At 42.5% G+C, this 12,421-nt stretch overlaps 1 protein-coding gene across 1 annotated transcript in view; it reads right to left on the bottom strand.

The window, feature by feature from the left end:
* ANKAR (ankyrin and armadillo repeat containing) overlaps nucleotides 1–9,353 on the bottom strand; it is a 41,720-nt gene extending 32,367 nt beyond the window's left edge. The window contains exons 1-5 of the mRNA XM_066637169.1: nucleotides 8,756–9,353; nucleotides 5,639–6,076; nucleotides 4,576–4,739; nucleotides 3,262–3,377; nucleotides 833–1,010 (exon numbers count right to left, since the gene is read on the bottom strand). Coding sequence (XP_066493266.1) covers nucleotides 833–1,010; nucleotides 3,262–3,377; nucleotides 4,576–4,739; nucleotides 5,639–6,076; nucleotides 8,756–9,353 — 1,494 coding nt within the window. The remainder of the gene's footprint in view (nucleotides 1–832; nucleotides 1,011–3,261; nucleotides 3,378–4,575; nucleotides 4,740–5,638; nucleotides 6,077–8,755) is intronic.
* Between the last annotated feature and the right edge of the window lie 3,068 nt (nucleotides 9,354–12,421).

Genomic DNA, 12,421 nt, shown 5'->3' with positions numbered 1-12,421 from the left:
AACATGTTTATGACCAAAAGCTCAGTCAGCTGGGGGCCAAAGACTTTTGTTGGAAGAACAAATATGGGAAACATGTCAAGATGTTTCAGGGCAAGGTGACCTCCGGATTTGAGAAGTGAAAAGTCCCAAAAATGAGAGCCAAGTTACATCAGGGATGTCATTAAACTTGTTTACACATTGTTATAAATTTGTGTGCAAAGGGGAGGTTACTTGGGGGCTGGTCCTATGTCCTGATGGTCTTGTTTCTGTCCTGTATGGCATTTCTGCTGGAGCAATAAAGATGGACTAAAGAACAGTACAAGTCTCTTGTCATTCTATTCGGCTGCTCAGCTAAAAGTACCAAAGGACAAATTTATTTCTATCACAGAATAATCAGCACAGATAGACCATTGCTATCACATGACATCATCTCAAACACAATGCTTTTAAGCTGAGTCACTTCACATTTTCAGCTGCTAGCTTACTAAAGTAATTGTGTAGAGAAATAGTGCAGGGATATAGCAAATACATATTTCTGCTGGCTTATAAAGATGCAAGGACAAGACAGAGATCCCAGTAGCAGTAAGGGAATGGAAGTGGGTGAGTAATTCAGTGTCATTATATTTTGTCTTATATGCCTTTGGCACCTTATATACCGAAACATGCAAGATTGTTTCTGCCATCTGATGATCTGACTCTCAACAGACCAGTTTGTCTGCAGTTGCTGTTTTGAAAGAACACATTTGTTCTGAAATTCCTATTAAAAATTGAGAACTAACATTTCACATTTTAAAATTGCTTCTAGAATATTCTATTCCTTGAAGTAAAATAAATGATACAGCAATCAACATACCTTGCACTTAATAGCTTTCTTGTAGCCAAATCTTTTCTTGAATTGCTCCATTGCCTGAACATCAGTTAATGGAAGCCTTTTGGGTTTTAGTGTACTTATTATTTCATTGATAGCTCCCCACCACTGGCTCTTAAAAAGCAGATAAAATGCTTCAAGTTCAATAGCGATTACATAATAGCTGGAACAAGCAGGGAGAACAACATCAGAACACACCAGAATATTTTAAAATATGTTGCAGCCTCTACTTCTTGATGCCTTTAGACCAGACATGCCATCCAACTTGTGACCCACCAAGCCAAGCGTAGCCCATCAGCCATAATGATGGTCCACCTGCCCAGGGCCTTTATAATTTTTACTACCTGCTTAGGACACCAAAAGAGGGTTGAGGGGAGAACCTGGAAGCCACAATATATGGCTGATAGTAGGCACTCAGCATCACAAGTTGTATAGGTCTAGGGTTCTCAGTTGAAGCAGCCAGAGAAACTCCCTGTTTGAGGGAAGAAAAAGGCAACTGCAACTACTCCTGCCTACTCTGTCCCTGGCTCTAGCACCAACCCCTATCCCCCCAACCTGCTGTACTCAAACCCTGGGGTGCTGAAATTGCTGCCTAGCAATGCAGGGTGAATAAGGTATCTCTGTCCTTGCATTTTGGTGGCACGAGACGGCAGACAAGGAGAAGCAAGAAGCAAGAGTCCCCTGCAAACCATGGTTGTTGAGTAGACTGGCACTCCTGCTGTTGTCAGCCACCACTCCACTACAGGGCACCCGTCCACTCAACACCTCTGTTCTTGCATTGCTGCTCCCTCCTCTTTGTCTATCTTCTGTGGGTACTTGCCTTTCTTCTCATCTTTAAAGCTAGCCAGCTTGCTTTGTCTTGCCTTTAGGCAACCCTTCTAGATCTGCGTTAGATAATCTCATGGGAACAAAGGATTAATTATAATTTCACTGTTCTATCATGGAGGCATTGTAAAGAACACTCAAGTACCTATGTTCCTAGCAGGGATGAGAAACCCAGCATGATGTGACTTGAGTCGTCTAAAGTTTCCACCCCCCAAAACTTGACTCAAAAAAGTCATAACGGGGCACTTTCCAAGTCTCTGAGACACCCTTTCGCGACTCTAAAGGACTTGAGTTTAGTTGCCCCCCCCCTTTAAAAAGCTTGCCATGGGAAAAATGGAGTTGCAGCTGAGGGGTGTGTGTTTGTCAGAGTTCACTTTAAACACTTCCCTGATGTCACCGTCTATCTGTAAACAGGGTGGGAGGGGTGGGCGGTACTGCATGAGAGCAGGGACAGAAGTGGCAAGAAGGAGGAGGGTCATGCATAGCAGCTGCAAGGTTTACCAGGACGAGTCGTATCCTTGCCAACTCTACACAGAAGTCGTCCCATCACAGCCAGTCATTCAATGAGGTTTTTTCCGCCCAAATAACAAAGGAGCTTACAGCAGCTGTGCCATGTAGTTGGCAAGCATGATCACTACAAACTTCCTCCCTTCCACTCCCTCTCCCTGGGCTTCTCCAGCCAATCATAAGGCAAGAACCCCCTTAGGCTCTTCCTCTTGCCCTCTCTCAGCCAAAGAAAATATCAGAATGCCCATCCTTTGTCCAATGATCATTGGTTCCTTCCTATCAGAGATAGGCAAAAGTGCTTTCTCCTGCCTCCCTCCCTCCATGCCTCCCCCCATGCAAAAGCAAACATTAACCCATCCCTACTTCATGGCTGGAACTTCCCTGCTGCTTGCCTGGTCTGAATGATGGCCTCATGGGGTTTTTCATGCCAAGAAGATAGTAAGCAAGCACACCCAGATATAGGCAGACTCAAGTCTGCAAGCATGGAGACGAGTGCCGAGTCAGGGGGCCCCTGACTCAAGTTTGTTTCCGAGTTTTCCATGTGCACGACTCATAAATCCACAAGTCAGCAAAAAATGTGCATTTTCACGACTCAAGTCTGAGTCACCTGACTCAAGTTCCCTGCCCTGGTTCCTGGCCTGCAGGCTTTGAACTTAGGTATGAAAGATGAGAGAACGAAAAAGTACAAGCCTGACAGGGGAGAACAAACTGTGAGGTGACAATGAAATGGGCAGGTGAGAATTCTATGTCAACAGGCAGCACAGAAAAGGCATTTTGTGCTGATTTATATTGATGTCTAACATCTCAAGCCTATAATGGTCTACGCACAAGTAAGTCTCATTGTGTTTTGTGTTGCCTACACCCCGGAAAGTGTGCATAGGATTGTAGCCTAAGAGTTATTTTTACAAGATTGCATTTATTTTATTGTCATAGATAGCTAAGAAATTATTTCACACTAAGAACTGCTGCACATAGATTAAGTACACCTATGAAAATTTAGGTCCCAGTTTTTAACTGCCCCTTGACATTTATCTAGCAAAGTTTCCTACAGCTGGGTGGAAAGTGTTCTATGTGTTTTTTACCTCTTGCCCTCAAAATCCATTGTTGGTATAGAATAATGTTCTCTATAGGGAGCATCTGGGTCTAGCAATTGAGCAAGATGGTGCATTGCACAAGTCTGCAGATCATCACAGGCACCCTGCAAAAAAAGACATATTCAAAATAACTGACCATATTTATTGCTAAAAAAGGATTTATATATTAGCTGCACTGAGATCAAGCCCTAGGTTTTTACCAACCTTAAGTAAAATGCACAGTGTAAGAATACACATGTTGCTAAGAAACCTCAATTAATTTTATGATTGTGGTGCTGTCAAACACAAAGCTGTATGGAAAAAGCACCTATATGGCATATATAGTATCTATTAAAAATATAACTATGGCCAAAATCCTAACCAACTTTTCAGCACTGACATAGAGATGCCAGTGGGGCATGTGCTGCATCCTGCAGTTGGGTGGCACTCACGGAGGCCTCCTCAAAGTAAGGGTATGTTCGTTCCCTTACCTCAGAGCAGCATTGCACTTAGGTTAGTGCTGGAATGAGGGTTAGGATTGCGCCCTACGTTAGCTAAAACCCCAAAAGTACCGTATTTGTCATAAAGGAGCCATGTACTTTACTTTCATATGATGAAAACATACAAACAAAAGAACCCCACACAAACACACACCCTTGGGGTGCCTCTTCCTAAAAGGGCCGTGGAGGGAATGCTGGGCTCCTAGCATTCTCTCCACCAGCCATTAGACCCAAGATTCTTAACTAGGGATATCCATACCCCTTGGGAGTATGGGAAGCAAATGAGGGGGTATGGAATGCAATCTCTGAACAGTTTTTTTTTAAAAATTGTTGGACTGGGGGGATGCTGTGATTGGCTCTTTGGATAACATGCAATGTCAGGATGCCACTCCATGGGTGATGGGCTGGGTCAGGCTTTCTACTGACGCTGTCAGTGTTACTGGGAAGGGGTGCACCAGTGCTACCGGGAGGGGTGAGCTGGCATGACATTGCCTGGTTGAGTTTAAGCTAGGTGTGCCACCAAAGCAACATTTGAATAGGATTGAGCCATACATAACTGGAAAAAGAGACACCAATCGAAATGGTAGTTCTTATAGCTAGCGGGGGGGAGCAACTGTCCCTATTCAACCCAGTACAATATCCTTACCAGCACCTGTTTTCTGGTGAAAAGATGTTTTCATCTTTTTAAACAATGTCAGACCATTTGGGACAGGGAGCTTATTTATTTATTTATTTAGCTATGCAAACCACTGTGAACTTTTCATTTAATAAATATAAATGTTTAAAATAATAATCCTCTATTTCGTAACTACTAAATAAGTACCTTAATCTCATCTGAGACATCTTCAAGGGAAGGAGTACCAATATCAAATTCAATGCCACCATGAAGATGGAAATATTGATTCTGGGCATACACAAAATGTTGACACTTAAAATCTGGTCCAAGTAAAATCGGAGGCAATTCACGCTCCGTTTTAACTTTGTCATCTACAAAAAGGCAAATAAGACTTTCGTTTAGAATAACTGTCCATGCTATTTTTCATTAAAATGTTAATTAAAATAATTGTCATAAAAATGACATATATATATACCTTAAGAAACACTTTCAAAAGCACATACAGTATTTTCAGTATCTTTATCAAATGAAAAAGATTGCTTATTTGCCAAATACTAGATGTGATATAACTTGTAGTTGCCCTTACAACAGCTCTGTAAGCTAAGTATTACTGTATTGTCCTCATATTACAGATGGGGAACTGATACTGAGAAGGAGTGGCTTGCCTAAGGCCACCTAATGAGCTCATGGCAGAAGTGAGATTGAAACTAGTCAAGTTCCAGTTCACATCTCTGGGCCTAATCCTATTGAAGAGGAGCACTGGTACAGCTGCTGGGTGTCATAAAAGCACCGTAAAGCACTTTTCAACACCGCATGTGTAAGCGGTGGTGGTTGGAAGACCTGCACCATCCTGCAGGTGCTGTATGCAGTCTGCCAGCCACCGGGATAGTTTAAGTGCTGCACTGGGTGGTGGAGGGGAGGAGAGAAGGGTGGCGTGGATCAGAATGAATTGGCTTATTTAAAACATTTATATCCCACCATTCCTGCTAATGTAGGAAATTCAAGGTGGCTTATGATCAATAAACATAATAAGCTTGCTTGTTTAGACAATTAAGTATAAGCTTGAGCCAGTTGCTATCTTTCACCCAGACTTGTGTTACAGATGTGCTGTGGGGCAGGAGGAGAGCATGAACACCACTCTGAGCTTCTCACTTTTAATTTTAATTAATTTTAATTAATTGCTTGTCACTCCTGAAAACATAATGTAATATTAGATTAGATTTTGTTGATGGATTAAGAGCAGTCTACGTACAGATTGAGACATTCTTACCTGAATAGGGTTGAAGAAGTCGATTTAAATTTGGAACTTTATTTCTTCTTTTTAAATTGATAATAAATGGAATGAGAAAGGTTGTTATCTTTAGGTATGCTAAATTCTTGCGGATTTCAAGTTTTTTTTCTAGGTGTTTCTTCACCAGTTTTTGTTGAAGAGCCAATCGCTGTTGCAGCCTCTGATATGAAACGCTATCAAGGCGTTCATCTGGCAGCCTTATTGCATTGCAAAGATTGTATGCAGCACTAAACCTGAACAAATTTTCATACTGCTGAACCTCTGTAGTAGCAAAAGTCAATTTAAGTAAGATATAGTCTACAAACTGCATAAACAGCGCCTTTTCCTCTTTGCTGTTAGGCTCATACGTTGGATCTTCATTCATGTTTTCATCATAGATTCCGACAAAATCTGGTTCTTTTGAAATATCAATTAGACCTATATCATACACATGTACACAAAAGATCAATGAATATATGAAATAAAATACATTAAAATACAGATATTTTCTGTTGTACAAGGACATCTCTCTCTGCAAATGAAACAAATGTGACCAGTTCATGAAAATACGTGTATCTCAAGTTCTGTGTAGTATATTTTAAATACTGCAGGATAACCTTATTTGTTAAATACAATCTTATGTATGCCAGTTGATTGGTAAACAATTGGATGCTTGATTAAATTTTATCAGTAGGAAGTACAGAACTTATGCTACTGCAGGTTTACATGATATATTTGAACCAGCTTAGCCCACACATTTATTAGTAAGAATATTTGTAAACCGCTTGTCAACCATAAAGCTCCCAAAGTGGTTTATACAGCAAAAGAGAAGGAAAAAATTATGATATACCTGAACTAGTTCCACTCTCATGCAATCAGGGATGTCAGCATTCTTGCCTTTTCCTAATCCTGGCATGCCATTCAATTTCTCATAATCATGTGGGGAGAGGTTTATTACCAACAGTGCTTTTGGGGGTGGGGGCTATTTTCCTTGAATCCGTGTACTGCAGACGCCACTTTCTCTAATCTCAGGTAAAGCTCAACAAATGCCATTTCATTCATTTCTATTTAGGCCATATCATGCATATCATATATGTTGGGAGCAAGTGTAACACAGTTCCTATCTCATTGTACTGAGAAACATGTGTCTCCTGTTTGTACTTGTTTGACATCCTTCTGTACATTTGCATTTTGGCTGTCTCCATTGAGGAATGAGCCTCTTGATTCTGTTCCAGGAAGGGCTATATCAGTGTCTACCCTGATTTCATTCACACACACTAGCTCACACATTAACACAACAAAAAGGGGGCTATTAAAATCCCAATCAAGTCCCTAATAATAGAAATAGGCAAAATTAAATGCCTACTTCCAGAGCAGCATATAGACAGACTCCCAATTCCAATACATATTGAGGCATTTCAACCCTATCTGTAATTGACTTTGGGGGCAATCCAAACCTGCACTGGAGCAGGCAGGCCGTTGGGCCTGCACTGCATCCAAGGCAGGATTGGGGCTGCAAGTGGCTCAGCCTGGGGCAAGGGGAATTGCTTCCCCTTACCTTGGGTAAAGCTGCAGCAGCCCCAATGGAACAACTCGGATCTGTGCCACCTCAAGTGGTAGCACAAATCTGAGCAGTCCAGGACTGCCCCAGGCTGCCCAGGAACGGTGTTCGGATCCTGCATAACTGCCGGATCCTGGCCCCACCACCTGCTCCCCACCCACCTGCCCCCAGAAACACCCACTGCTTGCCCTCCCCCACCCCAAAACACCTCTTTCCCACCTCCTCCCCACCCATCGCCAGACCGCTGCGTCAGCTAAGTTTGGCCGACGCAACCTATCTGGCTCCTGGGGCCCCCATCAGCATGGGGAGGCTAGCACGTGTCCATGTGCCGGCCTAACCCCACTTATGTCGTCGCAAAAGTGCTTTATGGCACTTTTTCCACAGCCTTGGGCCAGCGCAAGGGACATGCATTTTGGGAAATGCCCAATTGGATGCCCAAGGCCCGGTTTGGATCGGGCCCTTAAATTACTGTAATTGAAGTTGCTTCCTTCTCAGTCTTGTGTATTGGTTTTTGCCACTGCTGATCTTGCACCTAGTCTAAAATCTCAATCTTAATTGCACATGTGCTTATGAATGCCCCTTTGGATTCAGACTCGATTGTGATGTCACACTTGACATAAGATATACAATTATGTGTACACATGGTAGACAGTCATGACTGTGTGAGGTTTTCCCATGTGTGCATTTTATATGTGCACATTGTGAACAGATATGTGCAATTGTTGTAGGTTTGGATTGGTCTTTGGAGCTAGATTGGCTAGAATGAAAGGACTGGGAATATTTGATTTTAATCCCTTCCTTGTGGGCAGTGGGCAAAACCTTGCATTTGTCCTTATTCTTTACCAAAAGAGAGTTCAGCCTGCCCAAACAACTTGGAACCAGAAAATGGAACCCCAGCGAGTCGTGCCTGGGAACCCTGACTTCCCATTGACAGAGCCGGACATTTCACCAGACCACCACATTGGATATAATAGCTCTAGTACTAAATTGCATTGCATCGAAAGAGGAGTCTACCATGTTGCAGCTGCAGCCAAGGATATCTTTTTAAGGCTGTCATGCACTGCCCTCAACAATTTTGGCTCTGAGGTAACCAGGACCTCTCTTCAGGCTAAGAGTGCCTTGGATAGAATAGAGTTGGACACTGAAGCATGTAAAGCATGAAGCTTCTCTCTTCAGCACTCCCTCAATCCTCTTGTAACAATAATTTCTAGGCGCGCTTTTCCCCTCAGAGGGTTTCATGGCAGAGATTAAAATGGCTGCCGCAGTGGCATCTACCCAGGGCACCTTCCTACCTGTTCCCTTGGGCACTGCCATCTTGGATCTCGTGAAATCTCACAAGATTTGGGTGCCACCTTCTTAGATCTTACAAGATTTCAGAAGATCCAAGATGGTGGCATGTGGCTAAACTGGAAGGAAGAGGCTGTGGGGGCATTGTGACCCAGGTTAAGTATGGGAACATGCCCTACATGTTGTTTCATGCTCATTTCCACACGAAGTTTGTTCCCTGTATAGTGTGAAATGTTTGGCAAACACACCAGTGTAAATATTATTCTTACCAGCTTGACAAAATTCTGCACATGCTGTCTTTACTGTTTGGGGAGTGCCATCAGCATCAATATCCATGCTAGCCCGCCACAGTTCGGAGAATCTGGCCCGTTTCTCTTTGGGCATGTATGCCCCATGCCACAGGGCTTTCAGCATATAGTCAACGCTGATTAATATTTGTCCAATTCTTGTGTCATAGTATGCCGGAGGAAGTGAACAGGTAGTGCTTTGATCATAATTGGCATCCAGACTAATAGAGGGAATTTGGTTCAAACAGTAAATTCCAACAGCCAACTCTCTGATAATCTGATGGATTTCTCTACAGTCCAGATCTAGTCCTGGCTCTGCTGGAGTGAGCAAAATAGCCGTTTGCACATTTACATTTTTCAGCTGACTCATAAGTCCACTGGGAAGATCTAATGGATGGCGCAGGTCATCTTTGGAGGCCAGCCAGCTACTGAATGACATGGTCAATAATTCCTGAAGCTCACTTCTCTCATATTTTTCAAAGAAAGCAGTGGCATTTCTTTGTGCTGCCAAGTGCGCTAAATAGGTGGCCTCATCTGCTTGCTCATTTCTAAGCACTTGTTTCTTGAGTGGCCTCAACATTCTTCAACCTCTTCTGTTCTCTTGCTGCTAAATATATACATAGACGTGAAAACTTGAGTTAGTAGAATGTCACAGTGATCTGTTGAAACAAATATTTCTGCAATAATAGAATAACACACTGAGCAACACAGCATAGCAGATCATTGGGCAGTAGCAATGATCTTGAACTTAGCAGCCGAAACTTAAGCTCTACCTCAAGACATTCTCTCAGTCCATTCTCAAATTGGTAAAATAGGAACCTGTATTGGAATCTGGAAGAACTGGCGAGGAGGTAGATGTGGTGTCAGCAGTGGCCCCTTTAAGGGTAAGGCCTGGGCATCCAGCAGAGTCTGCTGCACAGCTGCAGCCACTAGAAGGCAATAGGGCCCTCAGGGATATAAGGAGCACCTGAGGCAGAAAGGGTTGGTGGGTTTTGAAGGAGTGCAGGTTGGAGGTAGGAGACTGACTTGGCTTATTGAATTTGGAATCTGAGTGTGGATTGTGATTAGACTTTGGCTTTGGACTTGGATACCCTGACGGATTTGACTGACCTACCTGGAACCTGACCTTGGACTGTAACTTGGCTTATTGGCTCTGGACTCTGATTTGGCAACTCTAATTGATTAGACTGATTTACTTGGCATCTGTGGACTTGAACTGGACTTTGACTTTTGCTTGCTGCACTGATGCGTTGCACAAGGGGGACTGATCAGCCTTAAGTGGGCAGGAAGCCCAGTGGATGGGATTTGGCAGAACAGAACCATAATTGTGAAGGCAGATACAGAGAAAGCCGTAAAGCATTTTGCAAAAGGTAGTAGCTAACTATAAATGTTCTGAAGGTAGGAAGATTAGAAAGCATTTTATTAATGGAATTGCAAGATATATTCTTCCTTCAGAGAAGCTGGAATGCTACATTTATTCTATCACTATATTATAATATAGTGATAGAATATTATAAATATTTTATAATATAGTGATAGAATATTATAAAATAAATTCATAAAGTGCATTGGATTCACAGTACGGCCTCTGTGAACGGAAACACACTGTGAAAGCAACTTTCCTCTTCCACAAAGGGCCTATTCTGCTTGGGCAAGGACTTGCTGCACAAGTGGAACGCTCAGAAGGGGTTTCCATTCGTGGAAGCATTATTCTGAAAATGAGCCCGGGTCTGCAAGTTTGAATAAAAGATACCCAATCACTTTTTACAATATTTGTCACTACTGTGATATTACTCACAATGAAAGAGATGAGTGCAAGCCTATACAACGTGTGCCCCACCAATTTAAATGTACCTATCCAGACAATATTCAGTGGCCTGGGTTGGCAAACGCTTTGTTTTCACAGCCCAAGGCAGGCAGCATGAACTGGAGTTAAAACACACACACACACACACCTCATGCCCAGTTTGGTAAATGGGACTAGGGGGCAATTGTCATGATCAGAGGTCATGTCCTTGCCCCAGCAACCCTCTATCTGCCCACTTCATTGCTTAGTTGCCCACTCCATTGCTTAATTCTGAAACCCTATGATAATTATATAATTTATTCATGCTAGACTGAAAAGTTGAAAAGGCTATTATTAATGAATGTGAAATTTTTATTTACAGTAACACCCATCAGCATAATTCACAGCTTCTGAAAGGGTTGCAACTCATCCCTATTTCATTTTATCTATTCAACAACCTTGTATGCTACTTTAGTCAGGGATGGCATCTTACCCCAAGAAGACCATCCAGACTGAACTGAGCTTTGAGTTGTGAATCTTTCACACCTGAACCTAAGATTAAATTTTTGGAACTTACATTCATTTTAAAGCAAAGAAGGTCAACATCCACAACTTGACACCATTCCTTTAGCAATAAGTTGCTGTATCTTAAATGCAAGGGAAAGGGAAACTCTACAGATAAGTATATTTCTTTTATGAACAGAATCATTTTGTTTGTAACGAGGGGGTATACAAAGAGTAGCTGTACAATGAATGGAAATTTGACAAAAATCATCCATCAATAATATTGTTTTGGAGCACTGGAGACTTAGGAAGTGAGTTCACAATGGTGAAGGATAGACAGAAGCTCCCCTACTTCAGAACTTTCCAGATACAAGTGTGTCTAGTGTTAGCATCCATTCCCTGCGTTCCTAAGCATTCCCCATCTAGCAAGCCCCATTAGCCCAATTCTTAAGGTAAGACAACACAATACAGAGTACACCAAATACACTTCTCATGTTTTGCTATCAACTTACAGTACAGCAGAGAATATACAGGGGTTTATCCCTATAGCAAATCTACATTTGAGAAGGTCGGTAAGTAGTGAGAGAGATAAGCGTGAGTTGCTGTTAAGCGTGAGTTGCTGAGGCACCAAGAGGTAGTGCCTCAGTACTCACATATACACAAATCACACCACTGCTATTTTGCATCAATTAACCAATTAATAATGTACTAATAGCCACTAATTCAAATTAGAATTCACCATTCAGTAGGCCTGGAAAAGGGGCAGGGAGCAAAGGACAAGGTAATGACAAGTTTTAAGGGGTGAACCATCTCTGATCTTGAATGCCTGTCCTAAATGAGAGGTTTTCTGGGCAGTGGAGCAAACTGAAGATTGCTATGAAAAAGGCAGCACTATGATAAGGAAAAATAGTGCCACCAGGAAGTCTTCCCCATATCCTGGTAGTGTTTTCTGAAAGCCAGTCCATAAATATGCCATACCAAACTACTGCAAGCCCTGCCTCTTGCCCCACGACTAGAGAGAATACCACAGCTATTGTATTGTGAGCCCTGTGGAAGGAGAAGATGCTGACTAGATGCTGTTGCTATGGAAACCATAGGACAATGAGCAAGATCAACACTGAGGAATGCTGTGGGATGAGGAGAGCAGGGAAAGGAGTGATGGTAGATGGGGGGGGGAGTTCATCATTTTTTCTTGGATGCCCCTGTCCTTCTATTAGCTGTATGACATGGCAGGCCACAGTCACTTCATCGGTGGTACAAGCTGGTTCATTCACAAACAATATGGGGAAACACCTCAACATTTTAGCACATGTACATTGTCAAACAAATAACCTGCCATAAATGCACTACACAGAAAT

This window comes from Tiliqua scincoides, chromosome 1, assembly GCF_035046505.1.
Source record: "Tiliqua scincoides isolate rTilSci1 chromosome 1, rTilSci1.hap2, whole genome shotgun sequence".
NCBI lineage: Eukaryota > Metazoa > Chordata > Lepidosauria > Squamata > Scincidae > Tiliqua > Tiliqua scincoides.
The sequence above is the reverse complement of the archived record's forward strand: the minus strand, read 5'-3'. Positions and strand labels throughout refer to the sequence as shown.